Source organism: Archocentrus centrarchus, unplaced genomic scaffold (assembly GCF_007364275.1).
Source record: "Archocentrus centrarchus isolate MPI-CPG fArcCen1 unplaced genomic scaffold, fArcCen1 scaffold_30_ctg1, whole genome shotgun sequence".
NCBI classification, from domain to species: Eukaryota; Metazoa; Chordata; class Actinopteri; order Cichliformes; family Cichlidae; genus Archocentrus; species Archocentrus centrarchus.
The window spans coordinates 384,819-411,643 of NW_022060259.1; the positions used below are offsets into that span (position 1 = coordinate 384,819).

The following is a 26,825-nucleotide window of genomic DNA, read 5'->3' on the forward strand; positions in this document are numbered from 1 at the left end:
GGTGGGCAATTCCAGGCCTCGAGGGCCGGTGTCCTGCAGGTTTTAGATGTGTCCCTGATCCAACACACCTGAATCAAATGGCTGAATTACCTCCTCAGTATGCAGTCAAGTTCTCCAGAGTCCTGCTAATGACTTCTATATGTGATTCAGGTGTGTTGAAGCAGAGACACATCTAAAACATGCAGGACACCGGCCCTCGAGGCCTGGAGTTGCCCACCCCTGGTCTAGGACCATGCTTAATCCATGACTGGAAACCAGCTGAAAGGATCAGTTGATAAAATCTTGGTGACAGATACCGCAGCGCACCTTCTAGCGGAGTCCATGCCTTGATGGGTCAGGACTGTTTTGGCGGCAAAAGAGGGCCAAACACAGTATTAGGCAGGTGGTCATACTGTTATGCTCGATCAGTGTAGTTAATGCAGCAGGAGGAAAGTATAGATAGTGACAACAAACAGATTATGCTACTCACCAACTTCATAGACATTCTGGTTATTGGTTGGGCTTCTATTGCTAATCTCAGCATATGGTGAATCCCGCATGGCTGGTGATTTCATTTCCACATAGCCACATTCGGTGTTTTTGGTTATCAGTACAGGAGGGTCCTTTATTGTAGCATATGGGTTTTCAGAGCTGTTAAGTGAACAGGAGCTGGCATGATGGGGTGCGCCCTTCATCAGATCTGCACAGGATGGACATGGGAGCCAGTGAGAGATGAATATTATCATTAAAAATGAATGAGTACACATTTATATGTAGGACCTACCTCTTAAAGATTTCCCCATGTAACTCCTATCAACTCCACAGGCTCCTGACACCAAGTGTAAATGAAAAGGTCAATCACTGAACAGTGAAGGAAAAATGATGCAAGAAATTGAATTGAATAGATTAGGCACAAATGTTAAAAACTGGGGCTGTACTAAAGTATCTCTGTCAGTTTTAATTCAAATACATGCACTGGTTGTTAGATAACTCCACCCACAAGGAGTGGGTGAGTGGACTGGTGACTGTAGTCCAACAGTATGTGTCTTACAACTATACAATTATAAACTGACTTGCATATCATTTTGTTAAATAACTATTTGTTTCCCTACAACCCAGCCAAAATTCTGGCTCCCATAGATTTGCTCTGTGCCCGTGTGGCACACAGGCTACAATCAATCAATGACAGACACTCCTGACCTCAACTCGTTATGTATATAAAGTACGTCTGTCCACAAAATCAGTTTCTTCCATTTCAACCTGTCCACCACCATGGGCAAGACCAAAGAGCTTTCAAAGGATGTCAGGGACAAGATTATAGACCTGCACAAAGTTGGGATGGGCTACAGGACCATCAAGAAGAAGCTTGGTGAGACAGTGACAACTGTTGGTGTGATTATTTGGAAATGAAAGAAATATAAAAGATCATGCGTCACCCCTGGCCTGGAGCTCTGTGCAAGATCTTGCCTCATGGGTTGAGGATGATCACAAGAAAGGTGGTGGATCCGCCCAAAACTACACATGAAGGGAGCTTGTTAATGAAGCTTATGTAAAAGTTCCTTAAGGAAGATCTGTATTCATTTCCTGTGTGTTTGGCAGTTAGTTTATTCCTGTCCTGTCTGGCAGGTTATGATCTGACTGCACTGTTGTGAGAAACATATTTGCTTTTCCAAGAGGAGCTTTAGAAATCCTGTATAGGCTTCTCTTATTATTGTATTTTGACTATTTGAGATATCTGTAATTACATTCTGACTAGTAGAAATGACATCAGATTTACCACTGAATTGAATGGAGGTTTCAATTCACGATATCTACAATGAATTACTGACTATCTGAAACACATATTTCAGATATCTACTATTAAATTATAACTAGTCATAAAGTGAATTAGAGATATCTCGCTTTTTGTTTTGACTAGTAATAATTCTAATTAAAGATATTTTGAATGACACTGTAATTCAAGATATCTTAAATGTATTTTTAGATAGGAGATATATAGTTTTGACTAGTGCAAATCAAGTTATAGATATCTCAAAAGCAAATAATAATTTGGCAAAATTAAATCAGCGATATCTAGAACTGTAATTTTGACTAGTCAAAATTCCCTTTAAGATATCTCCATATGAATTAGAGATATCTTAAATTAGATGGGTTTTATATTTAAGATATCTTAAATTAACATTCTGACTAGTGAGAATGACATTAATGATATCTTAAATTAGAATTCTGTCTAGTCAAAACTTCACAGATATTTGCGTTCTCTGCATCCTGAAGAGCTCTTTCTATATTGTTGCATTTTTTTACAATTTTGTCCAGAACGGCCAGTGCCATTGCAGCCACATGACACACTGCAGGCAATTGTTTGGACAGCTCAGTACAGCACAAGGTGGCTTACACACAATCGCTTAATTTAGATATCTAAAAATTTAATTTTGACTAGTCATAATTACCTTTGCGATATCTTGAATTGTAATTAAGGATGTGTGACCCTTCAAATGATGTCATTTCAGATATCTTGAAAGGAATTTTGACTCGTCAAAATGTAATTGAAGATATCTTGAATTATTATTCTTACTAGTCAGAATGTAAATGCAGACATCTTAAATTACCTTTCTCGATAGTCAAAATGTAGTTTTATCTCGTTAAAATGCAATTTTAGATATCTGAAATGTAATTATGAATAGTCAGATGAAACGGATTTCATGTTAAAACGGCCTGCCATAGCTGAACCACTTCTTCAGCTGCCACGAGGAGCAGAGACCACAGTGCCTCCCACTGACAGCCAGGCACTCATTTTGCAACCAGATGACGTCACTTGCAGATTCCGGAGGCTTAACGTCTGGAAAGTGACTGGACCTGATGGCATGCCTGTACTCAAGGACTGTGCAGGAGAACTGTCTGGAGTTGTTACTGACATCTTTAAATGATCCCTATCACAGTGTACCATACTTCGCTGCCTAAAAGTGTCCACTATAGTGCCAGTCCCTGCACACTGCAGTCACCTGTCTTAATGACCATAGGCCAGTGGCTCTGCCACCTGTCATCATGAAGTTCCTGGAAAAACTGGCAGCAACTGAGTCTCATCAAGGCAACCCTCCGACCCAGCCTGGAGCCTCACCAGTATGCCTACAGAGCAAATAGGTCAGCAGATGATGCCATCTGCACTGCACTCCAAGCCACCTTGCTACACCTAGAACAGTGAGGATCATATGCCAGGCTGCTGTTTGTGGACCACAGTTCTGCTTAGCAGACTGTATTCCAAGATGCCCAATCTTGGAATACAGTACAACACCTGCCGATGGATTCAGGACTTCCTCTCAGACCGGCCATAGTCAGTCAGAATGGGACCCTATCACTCCACCACCCTGCTGTTCAGCACTGGGGCCCCTCAGGGCTGTGTGCTGACCCCCTTTCTCTTCTCTCTGTACACACATGACCGTGTACCAAGCCACAACACCAACAAAATTATTACATTTGGAGTCCCATTGTAATGCATTTCCAATTAAATGTGATCGCATAAGTCGGATGAGTTTAGCGCTAAAGCCGTCCTCAGCGCTCATCACACCCACTTAAAATATATATGATCTACACAAACTCCATGTGCACAACTTGTTCATACACACAACTACACACACTAATGATGCCTGAAGATCACTTGAGTGTCTAGACAGTCACGTGATGTCTGGATTGACTGCACTGGGTGAATCAGTTCATTTCACCAGAGACAATCATTGTGCAGGACTCAAGCGTAAGCTACAAACTCGCACTTATGAGCAAAAATATGAGATTATAAAATTTGTGGAAGCAAATCCAAAGATGAAGCAAAAAGCCATTCCTGGAAATTCAATATTAGACCCCAAACTGTCTGATAAAAGACAGATTTTTTTTACAATTTGGATAAAATTCCATGGGCCATTTGAATCCGACTTAGGCAATTTTTACTGTTTTTAAAAATTTTATACTGCACTTTCTATATGTTGATAATACATACCACACTTGTAAGAATCACAGTTTCTAATTTATGTATTTTTGTCAATTGTGGACCAATAAATCATTAAGTTGACCTTGAAGACCTTGGTGGATTAAATTGGCATGTCCAACTCAAATAAGCATTTACATAAGAAGAACTGACAATATGAGTTCAAGCCGTTCATCAGTAACCGTTAACATGGTCATACCTGGCATTATCCAGGATGAAGCACTAATTACGACCTTAACTTGCAAAAATATCCAACTACACATGAGCTAGACCACAATATTGTTCAACAGCCATCCTGAACTGGTAAAATGAATTATGAATCATAATATAATGCTATCTTATGTCTAAAGTGTGTGGCATACAAGACAAGTAGTTCAAAGACAAGAAAAAAGGAAATTAACATGTTTCTTTACTTTAAACCTGCTTAGAACACACATGTACGTAAGTGATCACTCAGAAACTACTCACTGTAGGTTATAAAATGCACAACACAACATAGATCCTTTATGTACAGCAGCCACACTCAAAGTCAAGAATTCTCCTTGGTAAAATAAGAAATCATATAATTGTCACAGGTGTCACAATAACACCAGTAACATAATTAGGGGAGGTCAAGCCTTTCAAATATTTAACTTGAAAACAAAAAATTTGTATGTTGTCATTATTACAGCACAATGTAATACTAACTGACTTTCTTTATACTTGCTCCTTGGGAAAGTATATAAAAAGAAAATAGAGCCCACAATGTTTACTTGATAATCAGCACATATGTTCACTAAGAGAGTTTATGATTCAAAAGCACAATAATCAACTAAACAAACAAACAAAAAACTAAAACTTCTTGAAATGCATAGGTATGCTGCAGATTATTATGCTTGTTTTCCCCAACTCACCCAGTTCATTCAAGCAGTCCCTATGTTTCCAGTCTGCAGGTAGGGTGCCATTACGATCACCAAGAAGTTCACATTTTCTCTGATCCACATTCTTAATGTTTACAAAAAGCTGGTTGTTCTTGACCTAAAAATGTCCCAAAAAAGTTGTTAGTATGTTCTTTAACACACCATCGATACTGAAATCATCTCTTTGTCCCTCTATGCAGTCTCAAAGGATTCAAATACCTTTCCATATGGACCATGCGGGGCACTGATGCACTGGGTCAGAGTATGGTAACTAGGGTTGGAGAAATAGTTGCGCAGATGGGGCTCACATGTTGCTGGGTGACCACCTGAAGAATGACAGGAACTGTTAGATGGAAAGTATTGTCACCTTGTTCAAATAACAGCCTAAGTCATTTTTTCAGTTTTTTCATAAAAGCCAAAAAATCTGACTGAAAAAATATTAGTAAGAACAACTTTGGTCTTCACAGTGACAAATGTCCTTCAAAAAAATAAAACAAGATAAAAAAATAATAACAAAAAAATAGAAAAAAATGCTTTACTGATGGAAGTATCTGGAAACGTGTTTGCTAAGTGGATGGGGCCCACATGCACATGCATGTATTTACACATGTAGTCAGTTATGTACTGGTCAAAGAAAAAAAATTAAAGGAACCATTTTTAATCAGATTATAGCATCAATTCAGTTACATTTCTCTGATATTGATCTGGTCAGTTAAGTAGCAGAGGGGGTTGTTAGTTTCAGCTGCTTTGGTGTTAATGAAATTGATAATAGGTGCACTAGAGGGGCGACAATGAGACAGGTTGTCAACACCCAAAACAGGAATGGTTTTACAGGTGGAGGCCACTGACACCTTTCCCCTCCTCATCTTTTCTGACTGTTTTTTCACTAGTTTTGTATTTGGCTAGGGTCAGTGTCACTGCTGGTAGCATGAGGCCATATCTGGACCCTACAGAGGTTGCACAGGTAGTCCAACTCCTCCAGGGTGACACATCAATATGTGCCATTACCAGAAGGTTTGCTGTGTCTCCCAGCACAGTCTCAAGAGCATGGAGGAGATTCCAGCAGAGAGGCAGTTCCTATAAGAAAGCTGGACAGGGTCATAGAAGGTCCTTAACACATCAGCAGGACCAGTATCTGCTCCTTTGTGCAAGTGGCAATTGAATGAGCACTGCTACAAAATGACCTTCAGCAGGCCACTTGTGTGAATATCTCTGACCATACAGTGAGAAACAGACTTCATGACGGTGGCCCGAAGACCTGACATCCTCTAGTGTGCACTGAGCTGAATTCTACGTCCATGAAGAATTTGACTTTTGACTGGTTGGGCGGAGCCTATAGAGCCTGCTGTGATTAGTGACTTTGATGGACAGAGCAAGTTACACTGTGGCAGCAACATAAGAGCTGTTTTAAACCATATTTGTTCACAATAGGGAGAATAAAGGTTGCCGAATTAACTACTGTCATTGTTTTCCGTGCAGCAGTGGAAATACTCATGCACTTCTGTCCAATTAATCTGTAATCTCAATTTTCAAAAATGTGAACAAATATAAAATGTGCTTATGTTGCTGCCAGATGTCACTCAGTCAAACAGTCAAACATGTGTCTACAGAGCTCCACTCACTGTGGGTTCAGGATCCACTATAATAGTTCATCCTGATAATATTACAGGTTCTGTGAACAGGCAGTCTGTAGAGGGAACAGGAGAAGAGGCTGTGACAGGCTGTCTTTGTACAACAACATGACAGCAACAAGTAGCTCATTTGTCTGATCTAAACTAGTGCCTGATAAAACAGTGAAGGTTGCTGCTGTCATTCTGTGCAAATCTAAAGGTTCTTATACCTACATTACACACCACCCTTGTAGCTTGCTGTGTGCTATGTTTTTACGGTAAGTTTTTATGGTTTGTGGCTATCTCTGAGCAGCTGATTAGCATTAGTTTTGTCTGCTGTAGATCTATGACTACGGTCTCTACCCTGGACCTGCAGACCACAGGGAAACACCACATATCTGTTGTCGCTGCTAAAATATTTCTTGTTCAATTTTCTTTAATTTTTTTGTATTTTAGTTTAATAAGCTCATATATTTGTTTATTTACAAATCTTAATAGTGTTCATAAAGAGACTAGCAGAGCTGTTTCTGGAGGGTACTCAGGTCTGTGGTTATTAGAAAAGTTACTGTTTGCTGTTTCCATAAACAGTGATTAAACGCTGACTATCAGCTTTTTACAGTTGTGGAAGAAGTATCCTAGCCTAAATCCTATACTTAAATAATAGTGTAGTAATACTACAGTATATGCACATTCTGTAAAAATAAACCTTTATTGAAGGAAAAGAACAAATGCCCTACATTAACATATACTTTGGAGCTAGTTCACTGTAGCTAAATCAGACTATAATTTTACAAAAGTAAAACATCACAAAAGACCATCCAGCAAATGGACTGCACCCCCCACCCCCTGGAAGGTGCTACAGGAGCCTCTAGACAAAAACCGCCAGGTTCAGGAACAGCTCTTTCCCCACAGCCGTGTCCTTATTGAACTCTGCCCCCTGACAACCACCACCCTTCACACACATGCCCCACCCTCCATCACCTCACTCACACCTGCACCCAGTAAACCCCCAGGACTGAGTATTGTATTGCATGCACTACTGTACACTATTTCAGTTTCTGTAAATAAACTGCTCATTCTGTCAACACTGGAAATCATCTCATTTGCACCGATGTGCAAATTGTATAACCACTGATAATCTGCAACTGTACATACTGTAATTTTATAGTCATAGTCTGTATAAAGTCTGTATAAGTAGCCATAACCTGCAAATATCTGTAGTAATAGTCGTAACTTTATTCTCCAGATTGTGAGCAAGTTTAAAACGGCTCTCATGTTGCTGCCACGGTGTAACTTGGTCTAAAGCAGTAAATGGACTAGTTCTTATATAACACTTTTAACTCTGTGTGAGCACTCAAAGCGCTTATACAACACGTTTACATTTACCCCATTCATACAAGCAGTTCCATGATTAACTAAGCTAAGTGCTTTTTATTATCTAATATTCACACACATTCACACTCCAATGCTTGCATCGCCCAAGGATACATTGGCATGCAGCCTGGAGTAGCCAGGAATCGAGCTGCCGACCTTCCAATCAGTAGGTGCCCTGCTCTACCTCCTGAGCTACAGCCACCCCAGTAACCTGAACTATCCATCAAAGATACCAATCACATAGGCTCTGCCCAAATGGTCAAAAGTCAGTTTCTTCATGGGCATAGAATTCAGCTCTGCATGTGTAGTTTATTCATGAGAACATGCAACTGCAGCAGCGCACGCACAGCAGACACATGAGCAATGCTTCTTTGTTTGCCTGGTGCACCAGTATAAGGTCTGACCCACTGTCAGACCTTATACTGGTGCAGTGGGTCTTGGGTTCTGATGCACGACAATGCCTGGCCCCATGTGGCAAGAGTCCAGATCACCCAGGACCCCATCCGTCATCTCATTAGGAGCATGCCCCCATGTTGTCAGGCATGTGTACAAGCATGTGGGGGCCATACAAACTTCTAAATACCATTTTGAGTCACCCAAGTGTCCACAACAGACGGCTGTAGATCAAATGATATGATTACCAAATTGATAATCAGCCTGTGACCTGGGGTGTCCTGGTGCCACATGCACTTATTTCCTTATGTTTGAACATCGTTATGGACAAACTGTGGTTTCCACACAAGTCTGTGGTTTGCACACAAGTCCAATAAGAGAACAACACGGGGGGTCAGATCAGGCAGGCCATTCTTCCCAGTCATGCCGTTGCAGGTCTCTGTCGCCGCATACATACGCGTTGAAGTCTCCCAGTAGGACAGCGAAGTCCCTGGACAGGGCACCCTTGAGCAACCACCCAGAAACTCCAAGAAGGCTGGGTATTCTGAACTGTCATTTGGTGCAAACGACAGTCAGGACCTGTTCCCTGGCCCGAAGACACAGGGAAACAACCTTTTTGTCTACTGGTAAAAACTCTAATGTATAGACAGCAAGCTGAGGGGATACAAGGATATCAAGCATGAGTTTTTCTCCAAGTGAAATTTGTTTTTTTCTTTAATTGTTTTGAGAAGTGTATAGTCTTATAGTACCTTGTCCTTGATACCAACACAGCATACAAAACAGGTAGCTTAGACAAGAGGGTCCCACCCACAACACACGCAAAAACATGCAGTGTAGAGAACAGTAGGGGTAGTAGTGAAATGCCTGCACTTTTTCAAACGGATCAGCGATGGTACACTTGGTGTTAATGATTAACTGAAGGTCCCAGAGCACAGTTCTGGATCGGTCAGACCCACTTTAACCTCTGCATACAGTGGGGGAAAGAATCATGTGATTCCCTGCTGAATTCAGTCAGAAATTCAGTTGGTACAGTTTTGGAGAAATTAGTTTATCCATGGATGATAATAAAAAAAGTGGAATTAGATTACTGTTAATCAGTTAGGAAATACAGGATTGTCTGGCTAATTTTATTTCATTGTTGTAGCAATGAATTGCACTTTTATATACTATAAATGCCAAGAGTATTTGCTCATCTGCCTTCATACGCATATGAATTTGAGTGATATCCCATTATTTATCCATAGGGTGTAATATGATGTCAGCTCACCCTTTCCAGTTATAACAGCTTCAAATCTTCTGGGAAAGCTTTCCACAAAGTTTAGGCATGTGTTTATGGGAACTTTTGACAATTACTCCAGAAGTGCACTTGTGAGGTCAGACACTGATGTTGGACGAGAAGGCCTGGCTCGCAGTCTCCACTCTAATTCCGCCTTGAGGTATTCTATCGGGTGGAAGTCAGGACTCTTGAGGCCAGTTGATTTCTTCCACACCAAACTCACTCATCCAGGGCTTTAGGACCCTTGCTTTGTGCACTGGTGTGCAGTCATGTTGGAACAGGAAGGGGCATTCCCCAAACAATTCAAAGTTGGGAGCATGAAATTGTCCAAAATGTTGTGATATGTTGAAGGATTAAGAGTTCCTTTCAATGTAACTAAGGGGCTGAGCCTGACACCTGAAAAACAGCCCCACACCATAATCCCCCCTCCACTAAACTTTACACTTGGTACAATACAGTCAGACAAAGTACCGTTCTCCTGCCAACCACCAAACCCAGACTTGCCCATAGGATTGCCAGATAGAGACACGTTATTTGTCACTTCAGATAACATGTCTGTCCAGTGGTGGTGTGCTTTATACCGCTGTATCCAACAATTTGCATTGCACTTTGTAATGTAAAGCTCGGATGCAGCTACTTGGTCCTGAAAATCCATTTGATGAAGCTCTCTACACATTGATTCTGCAGAAAGTTGGTGACCTCTGTTTATTATGCGCCTCAGCATCTGCTGACCCTGCTCTGTCATTTTACATGGCCTACCACTTTGTGGGTGAGTTGCTTATATTCCCACTCACTTTCATTTTGTTATAATACCATTAATAGTTGACTGTGGAATATTTAGCAGTGAGGAAATTTCACAGCTGCACAGATTATTATTAATTGTTTATTTATACAGGAAAATCTCTTGAGACTTATTGTCTCATTTACAAGAGAGACCTGTTACATACATCATCAAAAAACAAAACAACAACAACAACAAAAAAGTTGTTTTCTGACATTTTTTTGAGAAACAAATCTTTTTTTTCGAAAAAAGAAGCCTAGTTTTAACTTAAGCTGCTTCTTGCACAGATAGCATCCTATCGCGGTAACATGCTGGAAATTTACTGAGCTCCTGAGAACAAACCATTCTTTCATAAATGCTGGTAGAAGCAGTCTGCATGCCTAGGTGCTTGATTTTATACACCTGTGGCCATGGAAGTGATTGAAAAGCCTGAATTCAATGATTTGGATAGGTGAGTGAATATTTTTGGCAATGTAGTGTACAGAGATATAGCATCTACAGTGGGAGAAATAATTACTTGAACGCCTGCTGAACTTGTAAGTTTGCTCATTTCTAAAAAAACAGTCTCTAATTTTTATGGTAGTTTCATTTTAATGGAAAGAGACAGAAAATCCACCACAAATCCATAAAAACACATTAAATAAAAGTCATAATTTGATTTGCATGTGACTGAGTGAAATAAGTATTTGATCCCCAAGCAAAACATGACTTAGTACTTAGTGGAGTAAGTCTTGTTGGCAAACACAGCGGTAAGACATTTCTAGGTGGCCAATATGTTTGCACATATCTCAGTCCTCTTTACATAAACTCTAAATCCTTTAGGTTGCTCTGCACTTGGCATCTCAAAGCTTCAGCTCCTTGCAGAGATTTTCTATAGGTTTGAGGTCTGGAGACTGACTGGGCCACTCCATGATCGTAACTGTACCTCTTCTTCAGCCACTCCTTTGTTGACTTGGTGGTGTGTTTTGGGTCACTGTCATGCTGGAAGACCCATCTATGCTCTATCTTCAGTGTTCCAAGATTTTATAAAACATGGTCCTGTCCATTGACCTCTCAATGTGGTGAAGTCCCAAAGAATTTTGTTTCATCCTCCATGCTTGACTGCATGGATGGTGCTCTTTGGACCATACTCAGGATTTCTCTTCCTCCAAACACAGCGGGTTGAGTTGATGGCAAAGAATTGGATTTTGGTTTCATCTGACCGGCACACAGGATCCACAAGGATCCACAAGGATCATTGCAATGATGAGAATACATCACTCAGATCCAAGTGGACCCACTCAAACTCATGAACACAAAGTATAATCAAGGCACACCAGGAAGCTCAGCTAATCTAACAATAAATTCACCAGTAAGGTGATTACAAGTTGCCTGTCCTTACAGCCCCCATTATAGACAGAAAGTTTGGCAGAAAGCTTACACTGAGTATAATCAACCCTAACAGTAAGAACAGACTCAGAAACAGAGGTTTAATTACCTCCATTTCGCCTGTGTGTGTCAGTGGAAGGAGAGAGCCACTAGAAATAACAGTTTCCAGGACACTGTTGGGTCAGTGGGTCAATGGCAGTAACCCAGCAGGAATGCATGTGGAGCCTAGCCAGAAATGAGGAGAAACACGGTAGTGTTGCTTTTCACTGGAAATGGTAGTCCTTTAGAATTATTACCATGAAGTGGCCACTGGACTTGTTAGCTGTCTAAGTGGAGTGAGCGGATACTTTTATGTCACGGTCCTGGGTTTTGGACCCAGGGTTTTGAATTCATGGACTTTGAATTCTTGTCTATTTTTAAATAGTGTTTATTTGGTTTATTGTTTATATTTTCATCTTCGTGTACTTCCTTTACTTAAAAATTCCAGTTACTGTTGGTATTAAATTTTATTCGTTTCCTCAATACAGTACTTTATACCATATTTTAACAACATGGAAGCGAACATGAACGACAGAAACTCAGCCATGTAAAATGACAGAATGGGGTTAATGGATGCTGAGACAGATAGTAAACAGAGGTCACCAACTTCCTGCAGTCGCCACATACCTCCAAACTTCATGTGACCTTCAGATTAGCTCAAGAACAGCGTATAGAAAGCTTCATGGATGCATCATGCGTTACCAAGCACTATATATAGCATTGAATGCAGTGGTGTAACACATGCCACGACTGGACTCTAAAGCAATAGAGACATTCAATTCAATTCAATTTTATTTATATAGTGCAAAATCACAACAAGCAGTCACCTCAAGGTGCATTATATTGTAAGGTAAGACCCTACAATAATTACAGAGGAAACCCAACAGTCAAAACAGCCCTTTATGAGAAAGCACTCGTGCCAGTGGGAAGGAAAAACTCCCTTTTAACAGGAAGAAACCAGGCTCAGAACCAGACTGAGGGATGGGCAGTCATCTGCTGTGGTTGGGGAGAGGGGGGAAAGACAGGACAAAAGATATGCTGTGGAAGAGAGCCAGAGATTATTAATAACTAATGATTAGATGTGGAGTGGTGTAAAAAGAGGTGAATTAAAATAAACTATGATTTGAAACCCCCCAGCAGCCTAGGCCTATAGCAGCATAACTAAGGGAGGGTTCAGAGTCACTTGATCCAGCCCTAACTATAAGCTTGATCATAAAGGAAAGTTTTAAGCCTAATCTTAAAAATAGAGAGGGTGTCTGTCTCCTGAATCCAAGCTGGGAGCTGGTTCCACCGAAGAGGCGCCTGAAAGCTGAAGGCTCTGCCTCCCATTCTACTCTTAAGGATCCTAGGAACCACAAGTAAGCCAGCAGCCTGAGAGCAAAGTGCTCTATTGGGGTGATACGGTACTATGACTTCTTTAAGATAAGATGATGCCTGATTATTCAGGACCTTGTATGTGAGGAGAAGAATTTTAAATTCAGTTCTGGATTTAACAGGGAGCCAATGAAGAGAAGCCAATATGGGAGAAATCTGCTCTCTCTTTCTAGTCCCTGTCAGTACTCTAGCTGCAGCATTTTGGATCAGCTGAAGGCTTTTCAGGGAGCTTTTAGGACAGCTTGATAGTAATGAGTTACAATAGTCCAGTCTAGAAGTAATTCATGCAGACAAGACATTTCTAATTTTAGAAATATTACACAAATGCAATAAAGCAGTCCTACATATTTGTTTAAATTTGCATTGAAGGACACATCCTGCTCAAAAAATTACTCCAGGATTCTGTGCAGTGTTACTGGAGGCCAAGGTAATGCCATCCAGAGTAAGTATTTCATTAGACACCACATTTCTAAGGTTTGTAGGGCCGAGTACAATAACTTTGGTTTATCTGAATTTAGAAGCAGGAAATTAGAGGTCATCCAGGTCTTTAAGACATTCCTGCATTTTAACTAATTGATGTGCAGTCTGGCTTCATGGATAGATGAAGCTGTTTATCATCTGCATAATGATGAAAATTTTCAATATTTCAATGATTTCCAATAATACTGCTTAAGGGAAGCATGTATAATGTAAAGAGAATTAGTCCAAGCAGAACCCTGTGGAACTCCATAATTATCCTTTGTGCCTGCAGAAGACTCCCCATTGACATGAAAAAATTGGAGTCTAGAGATGATTTTAACCCACTTCAGCACAGTACCTTTAATAGCTATGGCATGCTCTAATCTCTGTAATAAAATATTGTGGTCAACAGTATCAACTACTCTTTCAAGAATTTTTGAGAGAAAAGTAAGGTTGGAGATTGGCCTATAATTAGCAGACAGCTGGGCTGAGTGATGACTTTTTTAGTAATGGTTTTATTACTGCTACCTTAAAAGCCTGTTGTACATAGCCAACTAATAAAAATAGCCTGATCATATTTAAGATTGAAGCACCAATTAATGGTAGAACTTCTTTGAGCAGTCTAGTAGGAATGGGGTCTGATAGTAGGCTTTGATGGTTTGGAGGGTGCAACCACTGAAGTCAACCCATGTTCACTGACATGACAAATCACACTTCTGCATCTTGGATGAGTCTGGGTTTGACAGTTGGCAGGAGAACAGTACTAGTCTGACTGTATTGTGCCAAGTGTAAAGTTGGGGGGGGTTGATTATGATGTGGGGTTGTTTTTCAGGAGCTGGGCTCAGCCCCTTAGTTCCAGTGAAAAGAACTATTAATGCTTTAGCATACCAAGGCATTTTGGACAATTTCATGCTCCCAATTTTGTGGGAACAGTTTGGGGATGGCCCCTTCCTGTTCCAGCATGACTGGGTAATGTCAGTGTCTGACCTCACAAATGCACTTCTGGAGTAATCGTCAAAAATTCCCATAAACACATGCCTAAACTTTGTGGAAAGCCTTCCCAGAAGAACTAAAGCCATTATAGCTGCAAAGGGTGGGCCAACATCATATTAAACCCTATGTATTAAGAAGGGGATGTCAGTCAAGTTTATATGCATGTGAAGGCAGACAAGCAGATACTTTTGGCAGTATAGTGTATCTCAGATTCAGCCACGGTAAGTGTAGAAAATGTCCAAAGATGAAGAGGTACGTAAACTCATCAGTAATAAAATTGTAATAAAAATACTTAAGCCTTGCAAACCTATAAACTTGTATAGATGAATGTTTGCTTAAAAAAACTGATAGGAAGTTAAGCAGACTCAGATGAGTCACTGCAAAACAGAGCAAAAAATTAAAAAAGAGCAAAATAACCAGCAGCAGTTAGGCAAGTGGCAGCAAACATGTCCAACATTCACCTGGCTCTGCAAGTCAATTAATTACCGTAGACATTATATTTGTACTGTTTATGTAAGTGTGACAGGAGATCATACCATAAAACATAGACGTAGCCATAGTGATGTCATGCACAGGTACCACAGAGTGCTGCTTGCAGGAGACTACTGTGGTAGTCGACTGGCCCTTAGCTCAGCTTATATTGCTCTGACATTAGTTACCATCTGCACATTTCTTATATATGTGTAGAGGTGTGTGGAAACAGGGATGAGCACCAAATATAATAAAATATAAATATTAAAAATATTTGTTAAATCTAGAATAGAATTTAAAATTCTTCTCCTCACATACAAGGTCTTGAATAATCAGGCACCACCTTATCTCAAAGACCTCATAGTACCATATCACCCCAATAGAGCACTTCACTCTCAGACTGCTGGCTTACTTGTGGTTCCTCGGATACTTAAGAGTAGAATGGGAGGCAGAGCCTTCAGCTTTCAGGCGCCTCTTCTGTGGAACCAGCTTCCAGCTTGGATTCGGGAGACAGACACCCTCTCTATTTTTAAGATTAGGCTTAAAACCTTTCTTTATGATAAAGCTTATAGTTAGGGCTGGATCAGGTGACCCTGAACCATCCCTTAGTTATGCTGCTATAGGCCTAGGCTGCTGGGGGGTTCACATAATGCACTGTTTCTTTTCATTCACCTTATTTACTTTGTTTATACTCCACTCTGCATTTAATCATTAATTGATATTAATCTCTGGCTCTCTTCCACAGCATGTCTTTCTCTCCCCTCAGCCCAACCGGTCGCAGCAGATGACTGCCCCTCCCTGAGCCTGGTTCTGCTGGAGGTTTCTTCCTGTTAAAAGGGAGTTTTTCCTTTCCACTGTCGCCAAGTGCTGCTCATAGGGGGTCATTTTGATTGTTGGGTTTTCTCTGTATTATTGTAGGGTCTTTACCCACAATACAAAGCACCTTGAGGTGACAGTTTGTTGTGATTTGGCGCTATATAAATAAAATTGAATTGAATTGAATATAAAATTTCTTTGCCATTTATTACCTTAACAGATAAAACTTTCTTGCTTATTACATCTAACATGTGTGATGATGAGGAGTTAGAGTTGGCAGAGTGAAGAAACTTAATAATTCCTGTTGCACATCAGCAGGAAAAGCTTTCACTAACAAGATTCAGACCATTAGGTGGCAAAATCAACTCTTGCCATTCAGGTTTGAGTAATCAATGATTCTTCCCTTACTGTGAAAGTTACTGTATACCATTGGTATAGAATAATGCAATCTAAGCAATGAAACTCAGGAGTAGAGGACTCACCATCTAATGAGCTTAACTGTTTAAAAGCAATGCACCAATTAAGGAAAACAGCATAAATATTAGAAATAAAAAAAATGCTGGTACAACACAAAGAGACCTAGTTCCATTTTAAAGCAGGTGAATGTCTAAATGTACCTGCTATAGTGTAATCAGTAGCGACCCTTGCAGCAGGAGTGTAGGTCACAGATGGCATGGTGGGTTCTTTGCCCTTCTGCTTCTTTCTGAAGATAATGAACAGGAGCAGAAGGAAGAGCACAAGCAGAACTAGGATGATGATTCCCGCGATGGCTCCGATCTGGTAAGTGTCTACATGCATGGCTGTTAAAGTGTTGAGGCTGCCCACCACAACCACTCCAGCTGTACACAAGAGGAGGAGGGAATGTAGAAAAAGAGTTAGAAGCCTTAGTCTATTAGGTGTAAATGAGTCAGTGATTAGAAAAATCTGTAAAATCTGATTAAACACTGTTTTTTTTTAAATATATAACCTTAATTCAAAAGAAGTTGGGATGCTGTGTAAAAATCTAAAGAAAAACAGAGAGCAATGATTTGCAAATCTCATAAACTCATTCACAACACAACACTCCCTTCGCTCACCCCCAACCAGTTGCAGCAGCCCCCCCCTGAGCCCGTTTCTGTCAGAGGTTTCTTCCTGTTAAACGCGTTTTTTCTGTCTCATTGTTGGCAAGTGCTTGCTCATAAGGGGTCATCTTATTGTTGGGGTTTTCTGTCTATTATTCCAAGGTCACTACCTTACAGCGCCTTGAGGCGACTCCTTAGGCGATTTGGTGCATTATAAATAAAATAAAATAAAATTGAATTGACCAGAAAATGGATAAACATTTTGTTATCTTTTAGGTTGTTAGTCTTTAATTCTGGTTAATTTTGTAGTCTGGGTTCTGTGTTTATTATTTGTTACTTCCTGTTTTATTTGGTACTCCTTGGTCTCTTGTGCTTTGTATTTAGTTTTTTCTCCTTGTCTTATTACTTAGATTCTGTTTACCTCTGCCCCCCCCCCCCCCCCCCCCCAATGCCATCAAATTTAAAATGCCATTAATTTTTTCTTAAAATAGTTAATTTTTTTTTTCATTTCAAACATTCAGTGTTTTCTATGTACTATTGTGACTAAAATATAGGTTTAAGATATTTGTAAATCCTTATATTTTGTTTTATTTACATTTTATACCACATCTCAACTCTTTTTTTGAACTGGGGTTGTACTTTTTTTATTCTTTGATTCCATTTTCACTGAGGTATATTCTCACCTTGGTCACATCGAGTTCCCTTCCAGCCTGGATTGCAGTAACACGTGCCAGTCATGTGATCACAGGTGGAGTTATTTAGACAGTCACAGACCTGATGGCAACCATAACCGTACAAACCAGGAGGACACTCTGGAAATAACAAAAAGGGAAAATACGTAACTTTTTGTATACTCAATCATTGAGTTCAGTTTAAAATGAATGAAATTTATAAAAAAAGTAGGAATAAATTTGCCTGCTGAAGATGAGGTTAAGCTATGCACAACTTAGCTTTGTTACTCATGTTGATGACATCTCAATAGGTAACGTTATAATTAAATACAATAAAAGCTTCTCCACAAGTGTTGATTAGTCTAAATGTTTTGTTAGTGTTAGCTTTGTGTTAACCTCTTAAGATACATCAAGGAAACAACTTCCAGCAGTGACAGGTGAAATAATGTGATGATACAAAATGTCTCGAGTTTAAATTTTCTTAACTTCAACTGAGGGACTACCGATGAGAGGAAAAGATACCATTAGACATATGATAGAGTAGTGAACACATTAGTGGGTTACCCAGACCATCAGTTAAAAAGCAATGTGCAACCAGCAAATTGCTTCCTGTGTGAATATACTTTTAGGGGTATGATTAGAGTTGGTTTGACTCCAGCCAGATGCTCAATACTTTTTAGAAACTAGAAGATGTTACATTTTAAAATCAAGTCTCTTACATACATTATAGTCTTACAGTTTCTCTGACAACATTTCTACTGGGCATGTCAAATGGCTGAATAATGCATATATATTTTTCACAGTCATGAAAAGAGAAAATAGATTGCAAGAGAGAAGGAAAGGCAAAAATGTGGAGATGAAAGTAGGGACTATAAATGAAGGGACTATCGCTGTTAAAGGGAGAGAAATGGCTGATACGATGGAAAGAAAGAAGGCAGATATATTGTGCATTCAGGAGAACAGGGAGAAGGAAAACTTGGTCAGGAGCAAAATGGAGGAGGGGTAATCTTGAAGGAAGAGTAAGTAAATTGTGTTGTGGAGATGAAGAGTGTCAGACAGGATCATTAGTCCGATGCTGAAGAAGACAGTGGTGATTAGTGCAGACTTCAGTGGATATGTAAGTGCACCAGAAGTGATGAGGAGGTGCTGGGTGGGTATGATGTTAAGCAGAGAAGTGCAGGACAGATGGTAGTAGATTTTGCAATGGAAATGGCTGTGGTGAACAGGCATTTCAAGAATAGGGAGGAACACAAGGTGACTGATGACAAAGGTACACACAGGTGGACTACACTTCTGCAAAAGGTGCAATCTGAAAGAGATAGGAGATGGCAAGGTGGTGGCAGGGGAAAGTGTAGTTAGGCAGAATTAGATGGTAGTCTGTAGGATGTTTTGGAAATCAACAACAAGCAAGTAAAGGCAGACCCAAGGATTAAATGATGGAAGTTGAAGAAGGAAGACTGTTGCACAGAAGCCAGGGAGGAGTTGAGACAGGCTCTGGGTGGTAGTGAAGGGTTACCAGATGACTGGAAGTGCAGCTGAAGTGGTGAGGGAAACTGCCAAGAAGGTGTTTGGTTTATTCTCTGGACAGAGAAAAGAGGACAAGGAGACTTGGTGGTGGACTGAGGAGGTACAGGAAAGTATTCGAAGGAAGAAGTTAGCAAAGAAAAAGTGGGATAGTCAGGGAGATTAAGAAAGTAGACAGTAGTGGGAGGCTAGGCCCACAGCAAAGAGAGGGGCGACAAAGAATTTATTTTAACTATTACATACTGATATGTAAAATCCTGGAAATGAAGGTTTATTTTTTTGCATTTTTTGGGGGGATTTAATCTTAACCCAACTTCTAAATCTAAGTGGCACCATGGTGGACGTTAAGAGGTTAACAGCTAACCACTGTGTTAATCAGCAGAACAGCCCCTATCTGTGTTTTGTAACCTTTCACTTTATAAATCCTCCTCCTGCTTAACACTTGGGCCCTATTAGGAAACATGCTCAACAAACTGAGTTTAAAAATAAACTCTGAGTTGATTAACTCTGAGATTGGCAATTCTGAGTTTCTTGTTCCAGAACAGCTGATCAGAGTTACGTTAGATCTGAGTACGTTCACCCTGAGTTAAGTGCATATGTGAGTAGGGAAAGATGGGATAGATACAAGATTCACCATGGCAATGGGTAAATAAAGAGCAGAGACTCCACTTTAATCCAGTGGACTGAGGAATATGAGCACGTGCCAGTGCTGACCATGATATTTAACTTAAAAAAAACCCAAAAAAAACAGAAGGGAAGAAAAGAGTAATTTTAATTGTGCCACTGTCATCACAGACATAATAAAAGTTTGATATAAAATATAAATTTTTTAAATAATGCCTTCTGTAATCTTTTACCCAACTTTTGATTAGATGAAGCTGGAATCTTAATTTTACATTAGATTAATAAATCTAATCAGTTGTAACCTGACAAAATGCAGGTGACAAAGTGAAGATAAAAAATCTGGAGAAACAGATCAGATGCAATTTACTGATAGACCTGTGATATTAGTTACCCAGACAGGGGTGGATCTGCCCTTAAGTCTGTTTTTTTAATTAAATAAAAACTGCTTTTACTACAGTTTATGACCATTTCACTGTCTGAATAATTATTCAGTAAAAACATAAAACTGATGGAATGTAGCAACCTCACTTTTTTAATACAGAATTTCACTACTTCTACCATTACAGAAAACAAATGGTTAATGAGCTTTACAGAAAAACTTTGCTTTAATATTGTACATGTACAATTTTTAAATTTGCTGTAATATAATTTTTCACTGACCGATGGGGGCTCCCTTACAGCCACAGCAGAGATATTTTACTGAGTTACTATTAATAGTTGGAGTTCAGTAATAGTTTCACATTTAGCTGAAAAAATGAAGGGCAGCTTTCCAAGTCTTTACAATGAATGTGAAGTTTTATCAGTAAAAGCAAATGTATAAGACATATAAGCTTTTATGGACTTTAGATATCTCAGTATAGTTTTGGGAGAATGGGACATTTTAAATAAAGAACACAAATTGTGTCAGAAAAAATTAAGCATGTGACCAGTGTGACCAATTTGTGGCACTACAAATGTTTGATTATTGTGTTTGTCTATAGCTTTTACACAGATAATTTCTACTGAAACAGTAAAATCCTACAATAACCTATAGTAAGTGTTTGTAGTGTGAGACAGTCAGACAGCATTACTGTCCACAGAGTCACAGTTAATCTGTGACATAATTACTATTTCCATCTTTATATAGATGACTGAAGGGCCGTAAAAGCAGTCATGTTAAGTACGAAAATATAATAAGCTAACATCTAACTGGCATTTACATTTTTGTGACATAACATAAACTCCTACAAATTAGTCATAGAGAACCTCAGTTTGTTGAAGAAAACCTGGCAGCAAGCAGGTTTAGTTTAGAAATTGTTACCATCATAACTGAATAAGAGTTTAAATTAACTTACTTTCTGAAACAGAAAACCTTGAGTTTCCCTCATCTCAGGGTTAACAAACTCACAGTTGATAGCGGCTTCCTGGAATAGGACCCAAGAAACTAGGGAGTATAAAGCTAGAGGTATTTATACTAAGGAGACTGATTTGACTATATGAACGTGGCCGTGACACATTAAGGGCAGGGAACATAACAAAAATACAACTAAGCTAAATTTAAGACAGAAAAGAAAAAAAGAAACAAGCTGTAAGACCCTGTAACATACTCTGTTCACAGTGTTTCCCCACGAAGCCAGTTCGACACGTGCATTGTCCAGAGATGTGGTCGCAGTCGGCTCCATTCCTACACTGGCAGATCTGAGAGCAGTCCTTCCCATAGAAACCTAATGGACAGCCTGCAAGGCAGTCATCTTTATTATATTCTATACTGTTAAAATATACAGTTTTTAGAATAAGAAAAATACCTGTGACAAAAAAGTCTATTTATCAAAGATTATATCAGTATCATCTAATGTATATGATATAGAGCTGTGTGCAAACTATACAGACCTGTATGCTTACTTTACAGTCCAGATTGTTAAATATTGAAATAGTTTATATATATATATATTGGGTCTCTACCAGAGGCCTGGGAGCTTGAGGGTCCTGCGCAGTATTTTAACTGTTCCCAGTATTGCACTCTTCTGGACAGAGATCTCGGATGCAGTTCCAGGAATCTGCTGGATCCACTCTCCCAGTTTGGGGGTCACTGCCCTGAGTGTTCTGATTACCACGGGGACCACTGTTACCTTCATCTTCCACATCCTTTCCAGCTCCTCTCTGAGCCCTTGGTATTTGTCAGGCTTCTCGTGTTCCTTCTTCTTGATGTTGCTGTCACTTGGTATTGCAACGTCTATCACCACGACCTTCTTACTTTGTTTGTCCACCACTACGATGTCCGGTTGATTCACAAGTCTGTCTGTATCTGGTATCTGGAAGGTCACACTCAGCACAGATGTTCCCGTATACTATGCCGGCCACTTGGTTATGGTGTTCCATGTATGTCCTGCCTGCTAGCATCTTGCACTCTGCTGTTAATGTATGTGCTGGATTGTCTCAGGGGCATCTCTGCACAGCCTGCACCTGGGGTCTTGCCTGGTGTGGTAGACCCCAGTCTCTATCAATCTTGTGCTCAAAGCTTGCTCTTGTGCTGCCATGATTAGTGCCTCTGTGCTGTCTGTCAGTCCAGCTTTGTCCAGCCATTGGTAGGATTTCTCTATGTCAGCCACTTCTTCTATCTGGTATCCGGTGGTACACGCCGTGCAGAGGCCTGTCCTTCCATGATGGTTTCTGTTCTTCTTCCTCCTCTGCTTTCTCGGATTCCTGCTGCCTGAGGTACTCACTAAACTCATGATCCATGTGGCCTTCTTCCTGATGTATTCATGGATCTTTGTTGTTTCATCTAGGACAGTGATTCTTACACTCACTAGTCCTCGGCCACCTTCCTTCCGCTTAGCGTACAGTCTCAGGGTGCTTGATTTGGGGTGAAACCCTCCATGCATGGCAAGGAGCTTTTTTTGTCTTGACATCAGTGGCTTCTATTTCCTCCTTTGGCCAGCTTATTATCCCAGCAGGGTATCTGACAACTGGCAGAGTGTAGGTGTAGACTGCCCGGATCTTGTTCTTCCCATTCAGCTGACTTTTCAGGACTTGCCTTACTCTCTGCAGGTACTTGGAGGTTGCAGCGTTCCTAGTGGCCTCTTCATGATTCCCATTTGCCTCTTCATGATACCCTATGCTGGTGCATTGGGTCCTGGATTCTTCCTGGTGCACAACAAAGCCTGGCCTCATGTGGTGAGAGTATGTAGGCAATTCCTGGATGATGAAATAATTACTACCATTGACTGGCCCCCACCCTCACCTGACCTAAATCCAATGCAACACCTCTGGGACATTATGTTTCAGCCTGTCTGATACACCTCAGACTGTCCAGGACCTAAATGATGCCCTGGTCCAGATTTGGAAGGAGATCCCCCAGGACACCATCCGTCATCTCATTAGGAGCATGCCCCAGCATTGTCAGGCATGCACACAAACATGTGGGTGCCATAAACAATGCCCCTTTTACTGTAAAATTAAAAAAAACTACCATTTTGAGTTGCTGCAATTAAATTGAGGTAAAATGAACTAGCCTGCCACATCATTTTTTCAATTTGATTTGGTGTCTTTGAATTCAACCCCTGCAGGCTGATCATTTTCATTTTCATCAAACAATGTAGCATCCTTTTGTTCCTAACACATTACCCAGTATAGATAAACAGCATGATTTTTTTGCCATCGAGATATCCTTTATTATCCTTTATTCCTTTATTTTTTTTAGCTGTGTGTAAAATATATAAAACTACTCAAAGAAAAGAGAAGACTTACAATTTGAATGTACTTGTAGATTTTTTTTTTTTCTTTTCTCAATTTGAACATGCTGAAGCTCAGAGTCTGAATAAAAATGCATCTTTAAAGTGTGCAACTTTGGACTACATTACACAATCTGTCTGTCTTAGGATTAAACTGTGTTTATGTGTATGTGTGTTTGTGGTGTGACTGACGCTGTGTGCAGTAGAGGCCAGTCCACCCTGGGCTGCACTTGCATTCTCCATCATAAGCGCTGCAGTATGCTCCATTGTGGCAGTTACATGTGTGGATGCAGTTGGGTCCCCAGTGACCAGGTGGACAAGCTACAACATATGACAATCAAATGTTAGTGCTAGAACCAGTTGATAGACAAATATTCCTTTATAGATAATTTTTCACAGCACATTTTTTTCATAAACACGGACATTACAAGACAGTAACATTATCAAACACATGCAGTACTGCACCAGTCAAACGTTCGGACAAACTTTTGACTGGTGCTGTATACACTGCCATATATCATTATTTTTCTGAGTGAACGCACACTGGGAGCAATCACTGCCAATCCATCCTGGATAACACTGACATGAGCCATCAATGGGGTGACAGGTTCCATTGTTTGTGCAGCTGCAGCTCCAGGCACAGCTCTTCCCAAAACGACCGCTGGGACACACTGCATAGACACAGGTTAATTACTGTCCTTTATTGCATTTTATTGTTTTGTGAATTGTTTCTGGCATCCTGGGATCTTGGTGATTGGGTTCATTGTGATTTTTCTATTTTCTAAATGGTCAATAATGTGTCAAGGTACTGAGCAGTGTGTTACATCATGAGTTCAAACATTTCTGAGCATTTACCATGTGTATTGCTTTTAAGTAAAATGTGTGTGCAAAGAAATGGATACTTATTCTAGTGGCTGTCTTCAGTCTTTGATCATTTAACACATAAACTGTCAATGTGTCAGAACTTTAATAATTTTCTCAGAATATTAATTTTAGGATTAACACCAAAAAAGCTTTGACCACTCTATGCCTTTACTTACAGCAGTTGAATTCTACAACCAGAGCCTTTGTTCTTAGAAGAAACTGTATGCTGCAGGTAACTTGGCTGTATGTTTTGTGGCCTGACACTCACCCTCATTACACAGTGCTCCCTTGAAGCCTGGCAGGCAATCACACTGTCCTGTGACATGGTGACACGGTCCATTACTATGGACACACTGAGGACAAGTCTGACTGCAGCGGTGACCAAAGTAACCTGGTGAGCAGACTGCAAGAAAACCACAGCAAATACAATGATGATTTCATTTAAATATATATATGTTTTGCAGTTAGGTCATAAGTATGCGGACAGGGAGACTATTTTTTTGTAATTTTATTCTTCTGTATACCACCCCAGTGGATTTGACAGTGCTCTGGAAAAGTCCTAAGCCACCTTACATTTCTTTAAATTTTACTTTCAAGGAGCCAGACTTTCTTGTAATTTTTAAACTGGTCTTCTCCAGGCTTTCAGAAAGTCTTTCAAAGTTTTTCTTTGGATGTTGGCTGCTTTTTCACCCATTTTGAGTCCAGTCCTTGTACCTGACCATTTTCCGAGGAATACTTTGTTGTGTATTAAGTCATTTGGGGTGCAGTAAACCTCCACTTGTTATGTGGAGGTTTACTGGCTCAGTGACACCCTTTCCCAGAAGCAGTGGATAAATTCAAAATGGTGGTGTTGAAATGTTGCCAGATCATGAGAGACAAGCCTGAGGTGGGTTGTAGAGCAGTGTGTCTGATTATTAAGAATTGACATCTGTCTGGCCATTATATGAAGCACATGACCACTGTAAATGACGTAACTGCTAATAAGGAGACTTTAAGTGGATTGTTGCAGTTGTGGAGTGCTATAACAATAATATAACAGCATGGTACACTGGCTAGGCTAGCTAGCAAACTTCTGTGCCACTATAATGTGTTATTCTTTTGCACTGTGCTTTGTTTGAGCTGCCCCTAATGAGCCAACCTGCATGACCAGTATATATTCTGTTCTTATCAACATAACAAATGGTACTTCTTAAAGATAAACAAGCCTTTGTTGATCATTCACTACACAACGCAGAGTCAAAGCGTTTTTTTGGACCAGCCAGTTACAGTGTAATTGAGCCTGGTTACACCACATTTGTAAGGAAAATTGAGTATGTTGGTTGCACCCATAAAAAACTTGCCAAATCTTCTCTCCCAATGCCAAACAGCTTGCTTCTTCTTTTTAACAACACTGATCATAATGACTATTATATAAGAGTGAAGCTGAAATAAACCCCTATATTGTTTTAACCTACCACAAGCTAGTAATGATTTTACACTAGCATGTAGTGCTGATGGTGTCGTGGTCCCAGCCTTTTGCCTAGCATTATATGTTGTTAGGTTCTGTTTTTCATCGAAATATTTCTATTGTGTTTTCACGGTTTGCTTATGCTTTTGATTCTTAGTTTGTTATTAATCCTCTGAGTCCTGTCATTGGTTATAGTTATTTTTATCGGATTCCTGGCTCCCTTTGTTCTTGTCTTCCCCACGTCTGTGTTCCAGTGTCTGTTTTTTCGATCTGTGTCCTGGTTCCTTGTCTCAAGCATCATATCTCTTTTTTACCTTCCTGTGTTGTGTGTTAGGGTTAATCATATGTTTATATGTTGTGTGTGTCAGGATATTCATATGTTTAGATTCCCTCAGCATGCCTGCCTCCCTATGTGTCAAGTCTGTGTTTCTATGTCCGTGTCTATTCAATTCCTGGTTTATTCCCTAGGTTCCTGTTCCCTGTGTATTGTTTTTACCTTTGCTCCTCCATGTCTTGTTAGGTTTATTCTGTTCACCTGTTCTCCCCAGCTGTTCCCTATTGTCTCGTTAACCTGGTCTGTATATATTGTCCTTGTTTCCTTGTCCTTTGTCGCATTGTCGTCTATGGCTCCCCGTCAGCTGTGTGCTCTCTCTCTCTCTCTCATGTCTGTATCTTGGATTCAGTAATATTCTTAGTTTGCGCTGCTGGCCCCCTGCCCAGCTCTCTTAGTCTTGTTTGTTCTGCATTTAACCTGAAGTTAAACTTCCATTTAGTCTCAAGTCCTGCTATTGGGTCTAATCCTGCCTGTGCACAAACCCCAGTGACAGAAGGATAACTTACTTCTCTGACAGGTTGGGCCTCTGTATCCTGGAGCACACTCACAGGTTCCTTCATCTGGAGAGCAGGATGCTCCATTCTTACAGTTACAGGGGAGGGAGCAGTTTGGACCCCAGCGGCCCTCGGCACACACGCTGTCACAATGGATACCTGCTCACACACACAGATGTGTTTCCATCACTTCAGTGGACATTACACTGATTTACATTAATTTCACTATGAAGAACTGTGACCCCAAATGTGAATGAAAAACATTTATTGATGATGAAGGAGCCA

At 40.2% G+C, this 26,825-nt stretch overlaps 1 protein-coding gene across 1 annotated transcript in view; it reads right to left on the reverse strand.

The window, feature by feature from the left end:
- megf10 (multiple EGF-like-domains 10) overlaps positions 1–26,825 on the reverse strand; it is a 91,695-nt gene that overhangs the window by 4,001 nt on the left and 60,869 nt on the right. The window contains exons 14-24 of the mRNA XM_030723949.1: positions 26,553–26,699; positions 24,534–24,668; positions 23,944–24,072; positions 23,594–23,722; positions 21,278–21,406; positions 17,556–17,684; positions 16,429–16,650; positions 5,077–5,183; positions 4,852–4,975; positions 764–808; positions 470–679 (exon numbers count right to left, since the gene is read on the reverse strand). Coding sequence (XP_030579809.1) covers positions 470–679; positions 764–808; positions 4,852–4,975; positions 5,077–5,183; positions 16,429–16,650; positions 17,556–17,684; positions 21,278–21,406; positions 23,594–23,722; positions 23,944–24,072; positions 24,534–24,668; positions 26,553–26,699 — 1,506 coding nt within the window. The remainder of the gene's footprint in view (positions 1–469; positions 680–763; positions 809–4,851; positions 4,976–5,076; positions 5,184–16,428; positions 16,651–17,555; positions 17,685–21,277; positions 21,407–23,593; positions 23,723–23,943; positions 24,073–24,533; positions 24,669–26,552; positions 26,700–26,825) is intronic.